At 45.6% G+C, this 22,229-nt stretch overlaps 1 protein-coding gene across 1 annotated transcript; it reads left to right on the forward strand.

Moving 5' to 3' along the window:
• The first annotated feature begins 3,252 nt into the window (after nt 1–3,252).
• On the forward strand, nt 3,253–21,195 carry LOC141472960 (myosin heavy chain, skeletal muscle, adult-like). Its single transcript, XM_074160254.1, has 39 exons — nt 3,253–3,273; nt 3,776–4,018; nt 4,100–4,243; nt 4,339–4,495; nt 7,564–7,591; nt 7,690–7,801; nt 8,000–8,092; nt 8,222–8,285; nt 8,378–8,476; nt 8,573–8,676; nt 8,758–8,896; nt 9,283–9,401; nt 9,500–9,649; nt 10,470–10,640; nt 11,292–11,598; nt 11,692–11,765; nt 12,027–12,114; nt 12,209–12,326; nt 12,653–12,776; nt 12,862–12,998; nt 13,103–13,358; nt 14,353–14,595; nt 14,827–15,003; nt 15,091–15,236; nt 15,324–15,414; nt 15,504–15,893; nt 16,050–16,176; nt 16,365–16,483; nt 17,134–17,330; nt 17,636–17,819; nt 17,906–18,071; nt 18,243–18,367; nt 18,531–18,839; nt 18,989–19,192; nt 19,456–19,581; nt 19,676–19,846; nt 19,933–20,037; nt 20,181–20,276; nt 20,898–21,195. Exons 2-39 carry the CDS (start codon nt 3,812–3,814, stop codon nt 21,051–21,053), a joined length of 5,823 nt encoding a protein of 1,940 aa, XP_074016355.1. The 5' UTR covers nt 3,253–3,273; nt 3,776–3,811; the 3' UTR covers nt 21,054–21,195.
• Nucleotides 21,196–22,229: the final 1,034 nt, after the last annotated feature.

Below are 22,229 nucleotides of genomic sequence, written 5' to 3' on the forward strand. Positions count from 1 at the left end.
ATGCTAGCTTCTGTTGCATGTACCTGGGGACTAAGGTGTCAATGCAGAGCTACTGATAGACAGAGGTTAACTTCCGCCCTGAGTACAGAAATTCCAAACAGAGCTCCATTGCAACTGCAGTTTCTTCTTCAAGCGGTAGCCAGTGCAGACATTCATGCTGTGGATTTGTATCTGCTGCTAGCATTTGATGAGAGAAACTTTCTGTCGAAAGACTATGGAACACAGGGAGGTGATTACAGACAGCCAACATTGCTTTATGAAGAGCAAATTGTGCCTGACTAATCTAGCGGCCTTCTACGATGGAGTGTACAAGGGAAGAGCAACAGACGTTGTCTACCCAGACTTCTCTAAGGCCTTTGAAATGGTCCCCCACAACATTTTTGTCACTAGATTGGAGAGTTATGGTTTTGATGGATGGCCTGTTGGATGGATAAGGAATTGGCTGGATGGCTGCATCCAAGAAGTCACTGGGTCAAAGGCTCGGTGTCCAAATGGAAACCAGTGGTGTTCCTCAAGGGTTTGTACCGGAATGAATACGAGTCAATATCTTCATTAATGACATACATAGAAGGACTGAGAGCAGCCTCAGCAAGGTTGCAGACAACACAGAGCTGAGTGGTGCAGTTGATACGCCGGTGGGAAGGGATCCTCCAGAGGGACCTTGGCAGGCTTGAAGAATGGGTTTATGTGAACCCAATGAAGTTCAACAAGGCCGAGGGCAAGGTCCTGCACCTGGGTCAGGGCAATCCTCACTATCAGTATACACCGGGGGATGACTGGCTTGAGAGCAGCCCTGCAGAGAGAGGTGATTCTCCCCTTCTGCTCTGCACTCATGAGACCCCACCTGGAGCATTGTATCACTTTCTTGTACTCACCCCCAGTACAGGAAAGACGAGGACCAGCTCAAGCAGGTGCAGAGGAGGGCCACAAAAGTGATCCAAGGACTGGAACACCTCTCCTATAAAGGAAGACGGAGAGAGTTGGGCTTCTTCAGTCTGGAGATGAGAAGGCTCTGAGGAGACCTCATATTGCAGCCGTTCCATATATGAAGGATGCTTCTAAGAAAGATGGAGAAAGACTTTTTTACCAACGCCTGTAGCGACAGGACAAGGGGCAAAGGTTTTAAGATGAAGAGGGTCGATTTCTGGTTGGACATAAGGGAGAGATTTTTTTAAGATGAGGCTGGTGAGACACTGGAACAGACTGGCCCCAGAATTTGGGAATGTTCCATCACTGGAAGTGTTCAAGCTCAGGTTGGACTGGGGCTTTGAGCAACCTGATGTAGTCAAAGATATTCCTGTCCACAGCAGGAGGCATTGCAGTAATTGCATCTTTTTAAGGTCCCTTCCAACCCAAAGCATTCTAAGATTCTGTGATTCTGTCCTAGAACTTCTGCATGTCCATAGGACTTGGAGATCGCCCAGAGAGGCAGGACTTCAGACGCACCCCTGTGCTCACTGTTTCTCACTGGTTGTTTCTGGGCTTCTCCTGGGCAGGGCACAGGGTGCTTCCCTCAGCCTCCCCATGACCTGTGCAGGGAGCTCAGGGGTGAGCTCTGGGTTTGAACTCCAGAAAAGTGGGTGCTGCAGTGCCAGAGCCCTGCTTGTCACAAGCTCTTCATGCACAGGCCAGTGCTCAACGCTGGGTATTACCTTGGATCACAGGCATAATTTTTCTGACCTTGCCCTTGTGCTCTTCACAGAGCTTTGTCCACTGAGTTCTTTTAATAACCAAAATGCCAATGACCAGGAGAAGGGTGTGTTTAGAGCTGACAGTGTTTAAAGCAGCTCAAGTGACAGTGCCCTTTTCCTAGAACTAGATCAGCCGCTCTCCAGGACTACCACCAAATTCCCCTTTTCTCAGAGTATCAGCATTGTACAGCACCACCTACCACCTCTGATGTTCTGATATAGGCAGCACTGTGTTGATAGCTTTTGTTGCAGGAACTGTATGAATGTGTAAGTGTGCAAGATAGTTGTGATGGGATGGGAGTGCTGGACTGAGGGTGTATCAGAGTGCAGAGGGTCTCAGAGTGTATGCTCTGTGTGTGATTGTGTGCAGAGTTGTGCTTGGGTGGAGGGGTGGGGTTTTTTTGGAGTTGTAGGTAGTGAAGGGCTACAGGGACCTCCCTTGCTTCCTCATTTGGTTGAGGACGTTGCTTGATATGTCGACAGTGGGTACATGCATAGTGGAGACACAGACTTAAACTCTTTAAGGCCTTTTAACACTTCTTTGTTGTGTGAGGGGAAATGGGAAGTATCACTGTGTATTTACTGAGTACACATATATTTGGAGTTTTTCCTGGTCTAGGTTACTTCTGCATATTGCTCTTTCTTAACCCTTAGAGTTCTCCGATAAAGATTGAGAATCAGACGTAACTTTAACTAAGAATAACTTCTCTATTAATAAATGTTCTAGTAATTGGCATTGCTCCATATGTGTTGACCAAGGGTATATATGTGAGGAATAGGTTTAAGCTTTTTAGAAATTTACTTTTCAATTTTGGCTCTATCATGGTCTTGAAAATCTGTACCAAAGGTGGAGGTACAATAAAAGCTTTGTTAATTTATTTAGTGCTTGTCGCTAGTTATTACACATTCATACTTACTCATCTCTGTACCTAATACATTTTTGTATATACCCTTCTTTCAACAGGAATTTTTAGAAAAATAATGGATTTTTTTGTTTGTTTTGGGCTATGTCTGAATTGGCAGAATTGTGGTATGTAGCAATTTGGACCGTAACACTTTTTGTTTCTCTCATTTTAAATATTAGATGAACATAAACAGTAAATTCATTTTAAAAGAACATTTTAGCTTTTTTCACACATTTGATCTACTGCCCTTAATGTGTTTCTTCATTAGCATGGGTAAAGTTATCTGCACAGTGCAACTGGAAGAGTTGTAGCAGAGACATACAATAAAAATCTGTCTTGGGTCCAGGAGGAAATGCGGCAATAGAATCCATAAGTCCTACATCCAAGTTCTCCAAGTGCTTTGACTAACTGAGATTCTCTCATTAAGTCTCTTGTCAAATTATTTATAGTCAATACATTCACATCATTGGTAAGATACAAAACATTTCTAAATATATCTGGTCAAATCAAATGACAATTATGCCATTAGTTAAGTTTGCCAGACAATGCTTTGCCAAAGAATGTTTGCCAAAAAATGTTTTGACCCAAGAAAGAGGAGGAATCTAGAGCATCTGCCAACCAGACTCTATAAAAGTGTCTTTGCAGTGCTCGGCCCTGTCTCCAAGAACAGTTTCAAGGTAAGTGTGCTGGGTCTAGTGATTTGTTGCAATTCGGCAACCTCCTTTACTGCATGTTAGACAGTGTATAAAACCTCTGAAACTGGTTTCCAAATAAGTTTTACCATCTGCTTTCAAGGCATCTGTATATTTTCTACTTACACCTTTTTTCTTTCTTTCTTTTTTTTTTTTAATTTTACATAAGAGTAAGAAGGTTCCTTTAACGAAATTCTTATTCTCATATATGACACTGTACAATCTGTGCAATCTGTAAAGCCAATGTACAATCTGTACATTGTCACAAGACACAAATAAGAGCAATGTTTTTAAGGTTATTCTGCATTATTCAAAGATGAAAATAAGATTTTTCTTTTCTGGATTTAAATTATTAAACGGGAAGAAGGCTAGTTTTGCTAGTTCTAGCAATTCTAGTATGTGCTTCATTCTAAAACATTGGAAAACATCTCCTTGCAAGCAAGGTACAATAATGACATATTGATGCCACATTTTGTTTCTCCCACAGGGTTCTCTGCTGACTTGTCTTCAGTAAAGTGCAGACATGACCTCTCCGGACTCTGAGATGGCTGCCTTTGGGGAGGCGGCTCCTTACCTCCGAAAGTCAGAAAAGGAGAGAATCGAAGCCCAGAACAAGCCTTTTGATGCCAAGACATCAGTCTTTGTGGTACATCCTAAGGAATCCTTTGTGAAAGGGACAATCCAGAGTAGGGAATCAGGGAAGGTCACTGTCAAGACTGAAGCAGGAGAGGTGAGGAAAATCCAAGGCTTAAAAACTGTATGTAATTCCCAGTCTCAGAGACAGTCATGCGTCTCTTTCTTCATTTGACAGACCCTGACCGTGAAGGAAGATCAAATCTTCTCCATGAACCCTCCCAAGTACGATAAAGTCGAGGACATGGCCATGATGACCCACCTCCACGAACCTGCTGTGCTGTACAACCTCAAAGAGCGTTATGCAGCCTGGATGATCTACGTAAGTACCAGTAGCACTCTTCCCTTGGGTAGCTGGGAGGAACTGCTCTGGAAGTGGCCAAGTGGAAGGCAACGTGCCGTCTCCCTTCCTCGCAGACCTACTCGGGTCTCTTCTGCGTCACTGTCAACCCCTACAAGTGGCTGCCGGTGTACAACCCGGAGGTGGTGTTGGCCTACCGAGGCAAGAAGCGCCAGGAGGCCCCTCCACACATCTTCTCCATCTCTGACAACGCCTATCAGTTCATGCTGACTGGTGAGTTGCTTGGTTTTCTTTAAAATTATTTGGCTGTGAACACTTGCAGAGAATAAAAAAAATCTTTTCACTGCAAAATAGTTCAGTCTAATATTTTTGGGAGGAGGGTGGATGTCCTCTCATCATTGGAAATGTTTTCTTTACTGGACATCATCATTGAGATCATGTTTCTAACAATGATTGTTAGAATTTGCTGTCCAAGATACTTGAGAGGATATGATTTAACGCTGAATATATTGTCAGATTTTCCTTGTAAGAACTTTGGATAAACTTTTAAAGTTCTGATTTTTTCTTAGTTGAGAAAATTTGAGAATTGAGTTCTTCAATTATTTGCTTTGCATGACTGAAAATCACTGGGGTGGAATTCTGTAAATAAGATTTTGTGTACAGGGAAAGGAGATTCAACATTGAAGCCAATGCTTCCTGTGGTGTTTTTATGAAAACTCAGGAAGCAGTCTTAGTCAGATATTACTGTGAAACCTGCTCAGAAAAGGGATACTTCCTCCCTCCATCTCAGAAATAATTTCTTATTTTCCATTCATTGTTATAAAGCAATAAGAAAGAATGGTAGCAAAATATCTTCTAGTTTTCCAGATTTTCACAAAAGAACAGATTAGTTAGAAAAATATTAAACAAAGCGAGGAATATTTTTATTTGTTAGAATAAATCCCCCCTCCCACAATTACTGCAGTATTCAGAGCAGTAAGAAGGTTAATTTGAATAAAAGACTATGAAAATGGATCAATAATAAATTGATATTTGGTTACTGTGCCTTATCATGGCAATATTTATCTAAGTAATCACACATTTACTCTCACTGGCACCTTTATGATGCATGCAGGAACTTGGTGATTGCTAATTCATACTTTTCCACTGGCAGTTAGTTACCTAATGGCATAGTCTCTTCAGACTGCATGCAGGTTATTGGAAAACAGCATCCTAGAGGCATAGACCAAATTTAAATAATCAGGCAAAAAGCACCTTAAAGCCTAGTCCAGTTACACAGCCTATTAAGGCAGGTTATTTAACACACGTAGACTTTCTTCAAAACACAACTCAAGTGTGAAAACACAAGAAGGCATGCAAAATTAAAGGTTTGAGAACAACTTGTAGCATGCATAAAAATTTATTCTTATTTCTTTTCCAAATACATAAGGAGCAGAAGGGCTTAAAATGAGTGTGTAGGGTCTGTACTGACACAGTCAAAATTTAAAAAGACAACTTGGAAAATATAAGGTCATTTCAAAGAGTATATGAGATTTTAATTTGTTTATCTTAAAGCAGTGTGGGAAGCATTCATTTCTGGAACTCCTCCTTATAGTGGAATTCATCAGAGGAACTTTTGGTTCAAGTATCCTTAAAAAAAACCAACAATAAAATAAACCCTAGCTAATTGCCAGGATAGAATTCAACAAGGCATTCCAGTAGAACTCTACAGATAAAAAATTCTCACTGAAAAATGCCTGGAAAATGGTGAGGGCTACACTAACTTTTAAAAAGAGTTGTGAGGGAGTTTTAAGGAACAGCCTACCAGTAAGCTTGATTTTTGTAAAAGGCAAGCTGCCAGCAATTTCCGAACAAGGTAACTACCGAGCATGTGAATATATGTGACTTGCCCAGAGAGAAAAGGTGCTTTTTTTTTTAAAGGGAAGTCTTGTCTTACCAGAATAGTGATTGTTTTTAATAAGGGAGAGCTGGTCAAGCTAGTGTATCTGAATTCAACAAAGATCTTCAGTACAGCTGATAAAGCAGCTATTCTTAGCATAATCTTTTATGCTTACATTCACTACCAGCTATAGAATTAAAAAGGTTCAAAAATAATTGTTTAAGAAAAAGGAAGACATGGTAAAAATAGGGGTTTTTTTTCAGGTCTCCTCATGCAAATGTTTTATCAATGAAGTTGCATTGGATCTGTTCTGGGACTTCTGCTGTTCAACATTTTTTTCAATGACCTAAAAATGCTGACAAGCTTTCTGCTTTTGCTGCTTTTGTTATAGATATCCTTTAAACAGCTTCAAAAAATTTTGCTTAGTGATCAGAAATCTACAAAATAACAAGGTGAAAGGTGGAGATCACTGGGCAAGGAAAAGAGACTAAAACAGAAAACATCATTATATCATGGTGGTAATCCAAGGAATGTCTGCACCTTGTGTACTGTATGCATTTCTGCCCTTCCTTTTTCAAAAAAGAATATAGTAGAAATGGAACAGGTCAAGACAAAAATGAAAAGGTTTCAAAAAGGTATGACAGGACATCTGCTCAGGTAACCCTAGACTAAAGATTTGTGCTACTTTATAAAATAATGCATGGCATAGAGAAGATGAATAAACAAGAGAAGGGTACATGAAAAAACAAGCTCAGCAACAATGACATTTTTTTCCTTCACACAGTAAGTGGTTCAATACCAGAGCAGACTGGATGAAAAAAGTTGAAGCAACACAAAAAGAACTGAGCATGGGTTAAAAATACAACCAGAGAAAATTCTGGAAAGCAAACTCAGCCCAAACTATTACAAACAAAAACATCAAATCTAGCCCTGGAAGTACTAAAATTTCAATATTCTAGAGTATGGGAGAGTATTCTGGTAAAATATTACTTATACACTTACGATGTTTTTGTGATTTTGTTTAGGCAACAATCAATTGGCCACTGACAGAAAAACCATCTAGGGGAGCCTATGGACTGATCAGTAGTGCTTGTTCCTATGTTATAAAGTTTCTGAGAAGAAGCCGCTCCAGTTCACTTTAGGTTACAGATTACAAAAATACTTTAGTTGGAATCCCTTTCATAAAGAAGCTTGACATAAAGAGAATATCCAGAAAAAGAAGCTCATATATGACAACTGACATCATGACATTACAGTCCGGACACGTGAGCTTCCCATATATAGCTGGGAACTTTAAAATGTTCAAACTTTAAAATGTTTAAAATTAGAGATGAAGGCACGCAGGTTTATAAAGGGAATTAGATATCTACTGCTAGTGCATCTTCTGAAGTCCCAGGAATATTTTTACTGAGAATATTCGTGATACATATTACTAATCCCTTTGCTTCTGCCTCTTTCACAGATCGCGAGAACCAGTCGATCCTGATCACGTATGTACACCCCCTGCTCAGGTCCCTGCGGGGCTGCCCGGTGCCAGGGGACCTCCTGCCTGACCACACGCTCTCTGCTTCTCTCTTTGGTTGGACAGTGGAGAATCTGGTGCCGGGAAGACTGTGAACACAAAGCGTGTCATCCAGTACTTTGCAACAATTGCAGCCAGCGGGGAGAAGAAGAAGGAGGAGACGTCAGGCAAAATGCAGGTGAGTCAGGAAGAACATACGGAACATTTGACGTGTAATTACCATATCAACTAAACACTGTAGCTGAATAAATATCAACCTGTAGGGAATGCTTAAGGATCAAATCATTCATTAATAGATCTTACCTTGAATCATTGCTTTCCTCTGTTCCTGACATAACTTTTGGAAGGATAACCAGTGATAATTATCATCCTGCAGGGAACGCTTGAGGATCAAATCATCAGCGCCAACCCACTGCTGGAGGCCTTTGGAAACGCCAAGACCGTGAGGAATGACAACTCCTCGCGCTTTGTAAGTTGTTACTTTGGACAAAATCTCTCCCTCTCATTACAAGATCAGTGTTGGCCCTAGAGCATTCCACATAAAGGAGATGCCAAAAGAACTCATCCAGGCTGAAATGCTGCTTCCTCTCCTTGACAGGGCAAGTTCATCAGAATCCACTTTGGAGCCACAGGCAAACTGGCTTCTGCTGACATTGAAACTTGTAAGAGACTCTCCTGGCCTGATCCCTTTCCTTCCCAAATTCCCACCTCCATGTGCATTCCAGGGCCAAACTCTTTCTACCTTCCATGACAGATCTGCTGGAGAAGTCCAGAGTCACTTTCCAGCTCAAGGCAGAAAGAAGCTACCACATATTTTACCAGGTCACCTCCAACAAGAAGCCAGAGTTAATTGGTAGGAAGGATCATTATGACTTTTTGAGGAGAAACAGTTCCCTCTATTACCTGGCTGGCAAAACTAAGCCTGTGCCTTGTCTCTTCCTGCTTTCAGACATGCTCCTCATCTCCACCAACCCTTATGACTTCCACTTTGTTAGTCAAGGTGAGGTCACTGTTCCCAGCATTGATGACCAGGAGGAGCTCATGGCTACAGATGTAAGTACTATAAGGAAAATATTTTTAATGAGATTGTTGAGGTTATTAGGCAATGTTTTTAATCCATTGTTTTGACTGCAGAGTGCCATTGACATCCTGGGCTTCACTGCTGATGAAAAAACAGCTATCTACAAGCTGACAGGGGCTGTCATGCACTACGGGAACCTGAAGTTCAAGCAGAAACAACGAGAGGAGCAGGCAGAGCCCGATGGCACAGAAGGTATCAGCAAATTCAGCAACTGACGTGTTCAAAGAACTTCTCTGTTTGCAGAGATAATATGTTAGCTTCCAAAGACAGGCTTTTCTTGGCCTGAGTCACCACATAAAACACTGAGGAGAAGCAGCTTTGGTCATTGTCTATCTAACTGCAGAGGTGCTTCCCTGAACATGGGAAATACCAGTATGTTATGAAAAGAATATGCCTAAAAAACACAGCCTGAAAGGGAGGCTGTCAACTTCTACACAGGATTTCTTCCCAGACCTTGTATATGAGACTAGACCAATGTTCTTCCATTCCTAGAACATGACCAGCAGAGTTGTTCACATTGACAAATTCTAGCCATTGTCCAAAGATAAATGCTTCTCTCTTTCTCTGCCCCTCTTTAGTGGCTGACAAGGCTGCCTACCTGATGGGCCTGAACTCAGCCGAGTTACTCAAAGCCCTGTGTTATCCCCGAGTCAAGGTTGGGAATGAATACGTGACCAAAGGTCAAAATGTGGAACAGGTAAACAGAAGATAGTTTGAAAATTGCTTGAAAGAAAACGAGGATTCTTCTTTGACCCTAGGAGGTAACTCTGGTCCTTTCTTCTGTGTTTGTTTTAGGTGAACAATGCTGTTGGCGCCCTGGCAAAGGCTGTCTATGAGAAGATGTTCCTGTGGATGGTTGTTCGCATCAACCAACAACTGGACACCAAGCAGCCCAGACAGTACTTCATTGGTGTCCTGGACATTGCTGGCTTTGAGATCTTTGATGTAAGGAGCATGGATTTGGCACCATAGTCAAGGAAGGGTCAGGGTGGGGTCATGCCGAGTCAGAAACACACTTCTTTTTAAGAAGATCCAGAAGTTTATCCTGCTCATCTGCAGTTTTCCAGAAACCCCTCTGTCTGTCACAGTAGCACCCGCAAATGGCTTTTCTAACAAACACTTTGACTGTAACATGGTCAACCTGCAGAAGAAAGCTCTGCTTTCTGACAAATGGTCTCAGAGGCCCTTGAGCTTGCAAAGGTCTTAGGCTTTGCAGACAAAGAGACAGCTCTAGGGATAAGGCTCACACAGGTGCGGACCAAGGGTGTGGACACTCTTGGAGAGGCCAAGGAAAGGGTAGTGCGACGGAAAAGTTCACAGCATGTTTCCTGTGTTGTGAATGCAGTGACGATGCCAGGACTTCTGTGTCAGGGTGGAGAAACCCCCAGATTGCTGATCTGAGTGCAGAGAAGTCCTCGGGTGGGACACTGAGGAGGTTTCCCCTCTCTGGGTGGTCAGAGAGCCGAGACACCTACATGATGCTGCAGCTAAGGTTACGGAAGGATTTGCTGTTGAGCAGCACAGTTAGAAAGAAATGCTACCTTTAGTTTGATTTCAAAAGCAATAAGAATTAAATCCTTTGAGGACAGTAAATTTTATAGCAGACGTCCTGCTAAGGAAACACACGCTTTTACGGTCTGGTTAGGAGTGGCGTTCCAGCTGGGGAACTGCCAACAGCATTAGCTAGCACTAGGAGAATGTTAGCAAAATGCTGTGGTGTTTGTCACACCTTGAGAGCCTGTGCACCTCTCTTTGCTTTGGGCAGTTCAACAGCTTTGAGCAGCTGTGCATCAACTTCACCAATGAGAAACTGCAACAGTTCTTCAACCACCACATGTTCGTGCTGGAGCAGGAGGAGTACAAGAAGGAAGGAATTGAATGGGAGTTCATTGATTTTGGGATGGACCTGGCTGCCTGCATTGAGCTCATTGAGAAGGTACCCTTTCCATACAAGTGTACGATGTGTTTTGGAATTGTGTGATTCCGTTTTCTGAGCCAGATTCAGCTCAGAAAGAACTCACAGCCAGACATTCAGTGTCAGGTAAACAAAATACTTTGCACTGAAATTTATTTTAGTGTGGGAAAGATAAATTAGGAAATGCAAACCTGTGGTAATGCAATCCTGCATTACCCGGTCTTCAAGCACGGAAAAGGTAGCCTGGCTTCCCACCAACAGACTTCTTTCAAAAAAACTGGAGTCAGACTCCTTTCCTTTTTCTTTCAAAGAGTCGACTTAGAACTCCATACACAAATTTGGGAAATAAATATCGTCTCCCCTGACCTCCAAACGGTACTAGGCCTCTCGTAGCTATTTTCCCAATTATTTTTCTGTTTACCACTTCTCCCTCCAATTCTACTCACAGTTCTAACCTGAACTGGACAGAGGTTCTTACCAGTTCTGTGAAGACAGGCTGCAGAAAGGTCAGGGAGGGCAGAAATAAGCTCTCTGGCTGAGAATAACTGCTGACAAATGTAGGCCTTATCCAGGCTGAGATACTGCCAGCAACACGCTGGTACCTTTGATGTTCATAGCACATGCTTCACATCATGATCATCTTTCTCTGTTACTTCTTGTGGTACCTTCCAGCCCATGGGCATCTTCTCCATCCTGGAAGAGGAGTGCATGTTCCCCAAGGCAACTGACACCTCTTTCAAGAACAAGCTCTATGATCAGCATCTGGGCAAGTCCAGCAACTTCCAGAAGCCCAAACCTGCCAAAGGCAAGGCTGAGGCCCACTTCTCCCTGGTGCACTACGCTGGCACGGTGGACTACAACATCACTGGCTGGCTGGAGAAGAACAAGGACCCCCTGAACGAAACTGTCATTGGGTTGTACCAGAAATCATCTGTGAAGACACTGGCCTTACTCTTTGCCAACTATGGTGGGGAAGCAGGTAAGCTCTGTAAAATCCATGTGTTCAGACTGTACAAAGGGGAATCTCAAAGACAATGTTGAAGGCATCTCCTCATTTTCTTCAATTTTGCAGAGGCTGGTGGTGGCGGCAAGAAGGGTGGGAAGAAGAAGGGTTCTTCTTTCCAGACTGTCTCAGCTCTTTTCCGGGTAAGGGCAGAATTCACTACCTCATTATTAAAAACACCCACTGAAATAATAGTGTAGTTGAGTAAGCTTGTGGTAAGAAAAAATCCTTGTAATTTCCTGAGCACACTCTGATTCATATTTAGTGAAGGAAGTTTACACCAACATAACCATGCCTTTCTGATAGGTCAAGAGGCTGAAAGATGCAGTTTTGTATATGCACATCATATATGAGCATTCATTGCTTACAAGCTTTAATCTAAACTTTACCTTGTAATCTCACAGGAGAATTTAAACAAGCTGATGACAAATCTACGCAGCACTCACCCCCATTTTGTACGATGCATCATCCCAAATGAAACAAAAACACCTGGTAAGGGGATCCAATAGGAGGAAAACTCAAGCCACAGATGCTCTTCTCCTGAGTATCGAACAATGGAGTAGTCACTAACAGTGGTATTTGTTAGGGGCCATGGAACATGAGCTGGTGCTGCATCAGCTGCGGTGCAATGGTGTGCTGGAAGGGATCAGAATTTGCAGGAAAGGATTCCCCAGCAGAGTCCTGTATGCTGATTTCAAACAAAGGTATGAGCACTACGCCTTTTGGTCCATTCAGATGAAGATGAATACCCTGATTCTCTTAAAAAACTTGAAGCATTATACTTCAGAAAGGATCTAATTATTATCATAGACATGTTTTATTGTCTATGACTGATGTTATGCTGATGGTGAAGATTCTCTTTGACTCTGAATAATCGATACGAAAAGTTCACTTACACTGTCTTCAAAGAATGCACTGTTCCTAACACATGACGTTACTCAGTCAGTCAGCTGTTGCTGAGAAGGCTGTGGAGTTTGGTTGCAGTGGTGGTTTCAGTAATGTGGATTTCTTCATTTTCTGCTTTCTACAGATACAGAGTTCTTAATGCAAGTGCTATTCCAGATGGTCAGTTCATGGATAGCAAGAAGGCTTCAGAGAAGCTTCTTGGGTCCATTGATGTGGACCACACTCAGTACAGATTTGGTCACACCAAGGTAGAAACAAGACCTGTGTTCAAAAAACTGTGTCTCTGTTATGCACTATCTGAGAATGATGTGCTACAATGTTCCCTTTCTCAAGGTGTTCTTCAAAGCTGGGTTGGTCGGTCTGCTGGAGGAGATGAGAGATGAGAAACTAGCTGAGATTATGACCATGACACAGGCCAGGTGCAGGGGCTTCCTGATGAGAGTGGAGTATCGGAAAATGGTGGAGAGGAGGTAGACATTTCTCACCCATGTATCATGTTTTCCTGGGGCTTGACTAACTGAGTCTAAATACATCTAAACCGAGGTATGCAATAGCCACGTGAATTTTATTTCAGGGACTCAATCTTCTGTATCCAGTACAATGTTCGTGCATTCATGAATGTCAAGCACTGGCCTTGGATGAAGCTGTTCTTCAAGATCAAGCCCTTGCTGAAGAGCGCAGAATCTGAAAAGGAGATGGCCAACATGAAACAAGAGTTTGAGAAAACCAAGGAAGAGCTTGCAAAATCTGAGGCAAAGAGGAAGGAGCTGGAGGAGAAAATGGTGACCTTACTGCAGGAGAAAAATGACCTGCAGCTCCAAGTGCAGGCGGTGAATATGACTGTTCATTTGTCCCTGGGAAAAGAACTGTATACAGCCAGAATGCTTCTCACCCTAAGCGGAGACTTGCAGGAATCTGACAAACGTGCAGTAGAAAACAGTCTGAAACCCACGCTCTACCGTTGAGTAAACAGGCACTGGCAGGGGGGTGGTGAGTCTCCTAGCAGCCCCACCTCAGACTCCGTGTTCCTGCTGTCTGAGGAAAGAGCCAGGCAACAGTAGCCAACACATAATCCCCAGCAGAGCGCACTAGACTGGAAGGGAGGCATCTCCACCTACTCAGCTTTCAAAGCACTGTCTCTGCCCAACGGAGTAAAGGCAAACCTGAGAAGGCCCCTCCTTTTCCTACTTGCAGCTACACTAGAAGGCCTTGATAACTTTCAGAAACATGGATACTTCCCATTCCAAAGCAATTAGGGAAAGGCAGTTTCTTCACATGCAATGATCAACTCGTTAGCACTGGAAATGCTGGGCATGGCCTGGGAAGAAGGCACAAAGTTAGGGGATAGCAAAGGCAAGAACTCTGTTGGTCTTGCACCAATTTTAATGCAGTTAGAAAAGTGCTAAATTTCTTTCTCGACTAAATTATTCCCAGAAAAGGAAAAGCCTTTACTTCCCAAATATTATAAGGTTCTCAATTAAAAAGAAAAAGCTACTGACTATTTTTTTCTGTCAGGAAAAAAGACTACAAGCTCTTGCGCTTGCTGAAACTAGAAATTGAAGTGACGACCGCTTGTGGGTGCATGAGGTATTCTCACAGCTACCCTCCCTGTGAATCATTTTGAAGAGACACAAAAGATTTGGAATCAATGTTGATTCCAGATGAACAGTTTTCCCAGTTGACAGGCGGCAAGATCTTCCAGTTGCTGGAGAGGAAGGCCAGGTTCCACCCCCACTTTAACACATTCCCACTTGGTGACGTAAAAGACAGGGCGGAGAATCTTCAAAACATTTCAACCCACTAAAATCCATGTCTCCCCATCAGGAAGCAGACAGCTTGGCTGATGCAGAGGAGAGATGTGACCAGCTCATCAAAACCAAAATCCAGCTGGAAGCCAAAATTAAGGAGGTGACCGAAAGGGCTGAGGATGAGGAGGAAATCAACGCTGAGCTGACAGCCAAGAAGAGAAAACTGGAGGACGAATGTTCAGAGCTGAAGAAAGATATTGATGATCTTGAGCTAACATTGGCCAAAGTGGAGAAGGAAAAGCATGCCACTGAAAACAAGGTACACACACAGGGAATCTCTAAAAGGGTGAAGGGATTAACACATCCCACATCAGCCTGGCAGCTTCAGAAAGAAGCTTGGTTTGGAACATACCAGCAGCATGAGAAGGGGGCATCTAGGTGGCCCAAATGAAAAACAAGCTTCTGACTAGGCAGCGCAAAGTGAAAACTTCAATATGCTAGCAGTCAAATCTTCTACAACAACTTTCTGCACTTTCTCTACAATCGACAGGTGAAGAACCTCACAGAGGAGATGGCAACCCTGGATGAGACCATCGCCAAGCTGACAAAAGAGAAGAAAGCCCTCCAAGAGGCCCATCAGCAGACACTGGATGACCTGCAGGTAGAAGAGGACAAAGTCAACACGCTGACCAAAGCTAAGACCAAGCTGGAGCAGCAAGTGGACGATGTAAGCACACAGCCATACAGTAAGAACAGGACAGGTATAGAGTTAGACCCGGCTGGTAGAGCACTGATGATCTTCTGTTCTGTTTAGCTGGAAGGGTCCCTGGAGCAGGAGAAGAAACTGCGCATGGACCTTGAGAGAGCTAAGAGGAAACTCGAAGGAGACCTGAAGCTGGCCAATGACAGCATAATGGATTTGGAAAATGATAAGCAGCAGCTGGATGAGAAACTGAAGAAGTGAGTGTGGCTGTGGGGCACCTGAGTGCTGGGCTGGTGGACTTGTCTGTGTTCTTTGAGCTCTAACATGGTTTGCTTTGCCCAAAGGAAAGACTTTGAAATCAGCCAGATCCAGAGCAAGATCGAGGACGAGCAAGCCCTGGGCATGCAGTTACAGAAGAAGATCAAGGAGCTGCAGGCAAGTGTCTGTTCCTTTCCCCTCTTTCAGGCAGTCTTGGGTCAGGAAGGAGAAGGGCATGGGTGTGAAGGGTGCCTAATGTTCCCCAGGCGCGTATTGAGGAACTGGAGGAGGAAATTGAGGCAGAGCGAACCTCTCGGGCAAAAGCAGAGAAGCATCGGGCTGACCTCTCGAGGGAGCTGGAGGAGATCAGCGAGCGCCTGGAAGAAGCAGGAGGGGCTACCGCAGCTCAGATCGATATGAACAAGAAGCGTGAGGCAGAATTTCAGAAGATGCGTCGCGACCTCGAAGAGGCCACGCTGCAGCACGAAGCCACGGCTGCCGCCCTGCGGAAGAAGCACGCGGACAGCACGGCTGAGCTTGGGGAGCAGATCGACAACCTGCAGCGAGTGAAGCAGAAGCTGGAGAAGGAGAAGAGTGAGCTGAAGATGGAGATTGACGACTTGGCCAGTAACATGGAGTCTGTCTCCAAAGCCAAGGTAAGCAAATGCAGTAGAACATGCTCACAGAGATAAGGTATGGCACATAGGCTACACCTACCAGCCACCTTCACATTAAAAAAATCCCTGCGGCGAGTTTAAGGCAGAGCCCAGGTGTTCATCTCCTTTCCTTCCCTGGGTTTGCTTGCTATCTAGGCGAATCTGGAGAAGATGTGCCGCACTCTGGAAGACCAGCTGAGTGAGATTAAAACTAAGGAGGAGCAGAATCAGCGCATGATCAATGACCTCAACACTCAAAGAGCTCGTCTGCAGACAGAATCGGGTGAGACGCCCTTATTCCTGAGATGCAATGGGAGGATCTGGATTCCCTGAACACACCACAGGGTGAAAAGGGACAATTGGTGTCACCTCTCCAGGCCACTCCTGATTTCATGGGTTTACAGGAAGAAACTGTCAAAATAGTCATATCATTGATAGCTTAGTTACTTTTTTCCCCTTCACCCTTCCCAGGTGAATATTCACGCCAGGTGGAGGAAAAAGATGCCCTGATTTCTCAGCTGTCTAGGGGCAAGCAAGGATTTACACAACAGATTGAGGAACTCAAGAGACATCTAGAGGAAGAAATCAAGGTCTGGAATTACCCTACTGTCCACAACCTACATCACCCCTCAAAGCATGTGGAGAATATTGGTTCAATATTCTTTCCCCTAACACAGGTGGTACTGGAGGGAACACCAGTAATGCACATCCCCCAACTCATAAGCTAGAGAGGGAAGGAAGCATAACGATTTTGAGGCTGGAGAAAGTAATTCACAAGGCTTTCAGGGGAGTCTGACGATACTCTCCAAGACAGGATTCAGACACATATGTTTACACAGTTTCAGAAACAGGGGACTGAGTGGTCGGGCATTGGAATAGGCTGCCCAGGGAGGTGGTTGAGTCACCATCCCTGGATGTGTTTAAGAGACGTTTAGATGTGGTGTTGGGGGATATGATATAGGGGAGAACTTTGCAGCGTAGGGTAGATGGTTGGACTCGATGATCCCAAGGGTCTCTTCCAACCTGGATGATTCTGTGATTCTATGATTCTATGACTAGTGTCCCCGGAGCACCTGTCACTAACACATCCCCATCCTCCAGAACACGTTGATGAAGGCTTCATCAGGTCCCAGCTTTGCAGTTGCCTAATTAGAGTTTCAGTCTAATTTCACTGTCATTGTCACTGTCAAGAGGCATCTCAAGACAGATATTCAGGTTACCAATCCCAATGTCCCCACAGGCCAAGAACGCCCTGGCCCACGCCTTGCAGTCTGCTCGCCATGACTGTGACTTGCTCCGGGAACAATATGAGGAGGAGCAGGAGGCCAAGGGGGAGCTGCAGCGTGCCCTGTCCAAGGCCAACAGCGAAGTGGCCCAGTGGAGAACCAAATACGAGACGGACGCTATTCAGCGCACAGAGGAGCTGGAGGAGGCCAAGTATGTGGGGAAGGTGGGAAGTCGAATGGCTGGAGAAGACTGAGACTGTCAAGGGAAACTGGAGCCTCTGAGAGTGGCTTAGGACAGGGGTGGGCTGAAGGCAGGGATATACGGTCTTTGTGGTAAGGGGGAGTGAGAGGGAGAGGGAGAGGAAAGGAATGCTGTGGAAAAAGTGAAGATTGGAAAGACAAACGTAGCCTTTAGGGCTAGAAAGCACAAGACAGGCCAAATACTCAGTAGGTGCTAGGACACAAATGCCATCAGCCATTTAGCTCTAACCTGGAGCTGTGCTTATGTCCTCCCAGGAAGAAGCTGGCACAGCGCCTGCAGGATGCGGAGGAACACGTTGAAGCTGTCAATGCCAAATGTGCCTCCCTGGAAAAGACAAAGCAGAGGCTGCAGAATGAAGTGGAGGACCTGATGATTGACGTGGAGAGATCCAATGCTGCCTGCGCAGCTCTGGACAAGAAGCAGAAGAACTTTGACAAGGTGTTTTGGGCTCCAGGCCTGGGGCTCCTGGGCAGAGCTTCCCCTCCTGATTGCCACGTCCATACTCACGCCCCGTTTCTCTTCAGATCCTGGCAGAGTGGAAGCAGAAGTATGAGGAAACGCAGGCTGAGCTGGAGGCCTCCCAGAAGGAGTCTCGCTCTCTCAGCACGGAGCTGTTCAAGATGAAGAATGCCTATGAGGAGTCCTTGGACCACCTGGAAACGCTGAAGCGAGAGAACAAGAACTTGCAGCGTAAGTCCCTGGCCCTCTGCTCCTGGCAGGCCTTTCTCCCTGTCCGCCGCTACCACCATTCCATATGGGTCTGTGCCTGCAGGTCACCAAAGATGCTGGTCACCTTGGTGTGACAGGGCTCTTCCCATTCTGCTCTGTGCCTGACCATGCCATTGGTCTTTGTTCCCACAGAGGAGATTTCTGACCTCACGGAGCAGATTGCCGAGGGAGGAAAGGCGATTCATGAGCTGGAGAAAGTCAAGAAGCAGATTGAGCAGGAGAAATCTGAACTCCAAGCCTCCCTGGAGGAAGCCGAGGTAGACGCAGTGCTAATAAATGATGTCCAGACTGAAAGTGTGGAAGTAATAATTTTCTGCAGAGCTGGCAGGAAATGGAGCTTAGGTTTCATGAAATACTGCATAAGAGATTACTTAGAAAGGAGTCAGTAGTTTAAGTCACTGTTCCTGCTGATCTGTGCAGGCTTCTCTAGAACATGAAGAGGGGAAGATCCTGCGCCTCCAGCTTGAGCTCAACCAGGTGAAGTCTGAGATTGACAGGAAGGTAGCGGAGAAAGATGAGGAGATCGACCAGCTGAAGAGAAACCACCTCAGGATTGTGGAGTCCATGCAGAGCACCCTGGACGCTGAGATCAGGAGCAGGAATGAAGCCCTGCGGCTGAAGAAGAAGATGGAGGGAGATCTGAATGAAATGGAGATCCAACTGAGCCATGCCAACCGCGTGGCTGCAGAGGCACAAAAGAACCTGAGGAACACACAGGGAGTGCTCAAGGTATATAAGCCAGCAGGTAGCTCGCTTGCCTATTCTACTGCAGTACTGACGTCAGAATCACACACACATTAGGAAATGAGCCATGCATGTCACCATCCCACATTGCTCCCATGCTGTGCCATCTCATAATTTCCCTTTCTTCTCTAAAGGATACCCAGATACACTTGGACGACGCTCTCAGGACACAGGAGGACCTGAAGGAGCAGGTGGCCATGGTGGAGCGCAGAGCAAACCTGCTGCAGGCTGAAGTTGAGGAGCTGCGGGCAGCCCTGGAGCAGACGGAGCGCTCGAGGAAAGTGGCTGAGCAGGAGCTTCTGGATGCCACTGAACGTGTGCAGCTCCTCCATACCCAGGTCAGGCACTAGGCTCAAAATTAATCCCATCAGCAAGGAATAACACAGAAAGCAATTGCTATGCATCTTGTAAGTGATTACTATGAAACACTTGAAGAGCTGTGCCGTAATATGGCCAGTCCAGCCAGGACTGGATTGTGTCTGGTTTGCGGCTGTGGCTCTAAAGAGCATTAAAGAATTTCCTAAACAGTGCTCACACTTTCAACTCTTGATTTGGAGGCATTAGGTCTAAAAGTACAAATCACGTCTTTCTTGTTACACAGAACACCAGCTTAATCAGCACCAAGAAGAAGCTGGAAACAGACATCATGCAAATTCAGGGTGAAATGGAGGATACGATCCAGGAAGCACGCAATGCTGAAGAGAAGGCCAAGAAGGCCATCACAGATGTGAGTCGGGGGCTCCTTTCACGGCTGGTGGTGGAAGTATTCTCCCCCAAAATGCCTCGGCCCCAAAATGGCTTTCATCCGTTGTTCTCATCAGGCAGCCATGATGGCAGAAGAGCTGAAGAAGGAGCAGGACACCAGCGCCCACCTGGAGAGGATGAAGAAGAACCTGGACCAGACGGTGAAGGACCTGCAGCACCGTCTGGATGAGGCTGAGCAGCTGGCTCTGAAGGGAGGCAAGAAGCAGCTCCAGAAGCTGGAGGCCAGAGTGCGTAGGGCTTTTATTTGTGCGTGAGTGAACATGTCACGGAAGCAGCCAGCACGGAATCTCCAAAGCTGGGTTTCTTGTTGCAGGTGCGGGAGCTGGAAGGGGAGGTGGATGCTGAGCAGAAGCGCAGCGCTGAAGCCGTGAAGGGTGTGCGCAAGTACGAGAGGAGGGTGAAGGAGCTGACCTACCAGGTACGGCAGGAGGCCTCCTTGGGCTGAACGAGTTTTCTCACAGCAAGTCACATTTTGTGAACACCACTCCCACGGGGAATTGTTAACCTCACCTGGTGGGAAACCAACGATTCGTTCCCTTTCCTCCCTACTGGCCACTCTAGTCTGAGGAAGACCGGAAGAATATTCTGAGGCTCCAGGATCTGGTGGACAAGCTGCAAACGAAGGTGAAATCCTACAAGAGACAAGCTGAGGAGGCTGTAAGTATTGCCTGGAGAATGGGCAAGGGACACCTTCCATTGGGGCAGCACGCTCATTGAGATGAGTATGAATACCAGGAAGGGAGCATGGAAGAATCTCCCGTGACACAATTGACTTGGCCACACCGTTTCAGTATGGTGTCATGAGGCCTTTCTGCGTTCTGGGCACCCTGCGTCAAGGATGAAGTGAGGGAAGCTCTGCAGCCTGTTCTATACAGGAGGTCAGACTAAACAAACCCAGGGGCCACATCCACTGACCAAGAAGTTTGTGAATCTCTGCTGCTGATCGACAGCAGAAGCCTTCAGGGTCTTTCTCAACCTAGTAAGTCACACTGGTGGCTGGGCAGCAAGTAGTGGGAGAATAAGTACACAAACGTCAAAACCAAGTGATGAAGAAGCTCCTCAGGAGTGACACAGTAGTGGAGAAGCTTGTCACAGTGGGTTCCTGACGAAGGGAGGATGAGGAGGTCTGTGTGAGGCTTATGTGTAAGCAGTGGTGGGTGGGGGATGGAGGTCTGAGCGTTCCCCCAGGGAAGAGGCACAGCCCCGCAAGGCCGAGGTGCAGGAGGAGCAAAACCCCTGCCCTGGGCTCCTCACCACCGACTCCCTCTCCCCGCACAGGAGGAGCTCTCCAACGTCAACCTCTCCAAGTTCCGCAAGATCCAGCACGAGCTGGAGGAAGCCGAGGAGCGGGCTGACATTGCAGAGTCGCAGGTCAACAAGCTGCGAGTGAAGAGTCGGGAGTTTCATGGCAAGAAGATAGAAGAGGAAGAGTGAGGAATGTCATGAGGCAGCAAAGTGACCCGAGGGCTGCACAAAATGTGAACCTCTTGGTTGCTTTCTTCTGCAATGAGTCTTTGTAGCCATGTCAATGTCTAGAGAATAAAGAACGTAGATTGCTGTGCATACACAATATGAGTAGCTTCTTCTCACTCTCTGTTTTCCAACTTTGGTCTCCCAATTAGCTATGGGATCGTTGGCTATTGGCAAACGTTTAGCTTAGTGTCCATTAGCTGTCTGAGGTGTAGCAGATGCTTTTATTTCACAAGCAGCTAAAAGTATAAGTAAGAATGTTGTTTTTCTTGCTAGGGAAAGGGCAGAGAAGACAACCAATTCACAGCAGACACAGCGCTGTTTAGGTGCTTCATTAATATCCCATAATTATGCTGTTCTTATCCCCCCAAGCTGGCTACTATTCCCTTCACCTACACCTCTTGGCTCCAGAACTGCATAGAGCTTCTGCGCACTTCATAGGGCCACATCACGACAACATGTTTTTTAGAGGGGGGAAGAGAATGGAGGACATTGGCAAATACTTTTTCCTTTATTCGGACCCTGATCCGAACAGCAGAGGCACACCGGGCATGCGCAGCTGTAAATGCTCGTGTGCTCTCTCAGCCATCTTGGATGGATTATCCTTATGCATTTTGTGTGGCCGCTGGCTGAAAGACACACGGACAGTGTCACACTATGTTCAAAGAAAAAGGTACACAGAAATGTCTGCCTAAGCTGGTATTTTCATAGCACCAACAGCTCAGCGCTTCCAGGTAACTTCTGCCCTTATTTTCAGGAAGACCAGACAACTTTGGAGGATTTTCTCAGAAACCAGAAAGACTGAAGGAGCTCTGGGTGAGAGACCAATGCTAACTGAACCGGATCCAAGTCAGAAAAAAATGAGGAGCGAAGAGCAGCTGGTAAGGAAGGGGCAACAAGAAGCACACTATGAAGTGGAGGCCAGAGTATGTGTTGATGTTGGATGCTTTTGACAGTGTATCCTTTTCCAGCTCTGCCATGCACGTTCTCATGGTTGAGGCAGGAGCCAGTTCCCGCACTGAGCACTGGGTCTAGCAGGGCCCAACGGATAGGAGTGGAGATGGCACGGCGGGCCGAGGAGGAAAATGTGCAGGCAAGCATCCGCAGGAGGTCTGGGCTTTGTGGTGTCTTGTATTTGGA

The sequence above is a fragment of the Numenius arquata genome, chromosome 17 (assembly GCF_964106895.1).
Source record: "Numenius arquata chromosome 17, bNumArq3.hap1.1, whole genome shotgun sequence".
Classification (NCBI taxonomy): Eukaryota; Metazoa; Chordata; class Aves; order Charadriiformes; family Scolopacidae; genus Numenius; species Numenius arquata.

Excerpts from the sequence above, each read along its gene's own strand:
- LOC141472960 (XM_074160254.1), top strand. The coding sequence starts at position 3,812 with ATGACCTCTCCGGACTCTGAGATGGCTGCCTTTGGGGAGGCGGCTCCT. Across the intron at positions 12,999-13,102 it reads CGGAAAATGGTGGAGAGGAG|GGACTCAATCTTCTGTATCC; the intron begins GTAGACATTTCT and ends ATTTTATTTCAG. Across the intron at positions 18,072-18,242 it reads AGAGAACAAGAACTTGCAGC|AGGAGATTTCTGACCTCACG; the intron begins GTAAGTCCCTGG and ends TTGTTCCCACAG.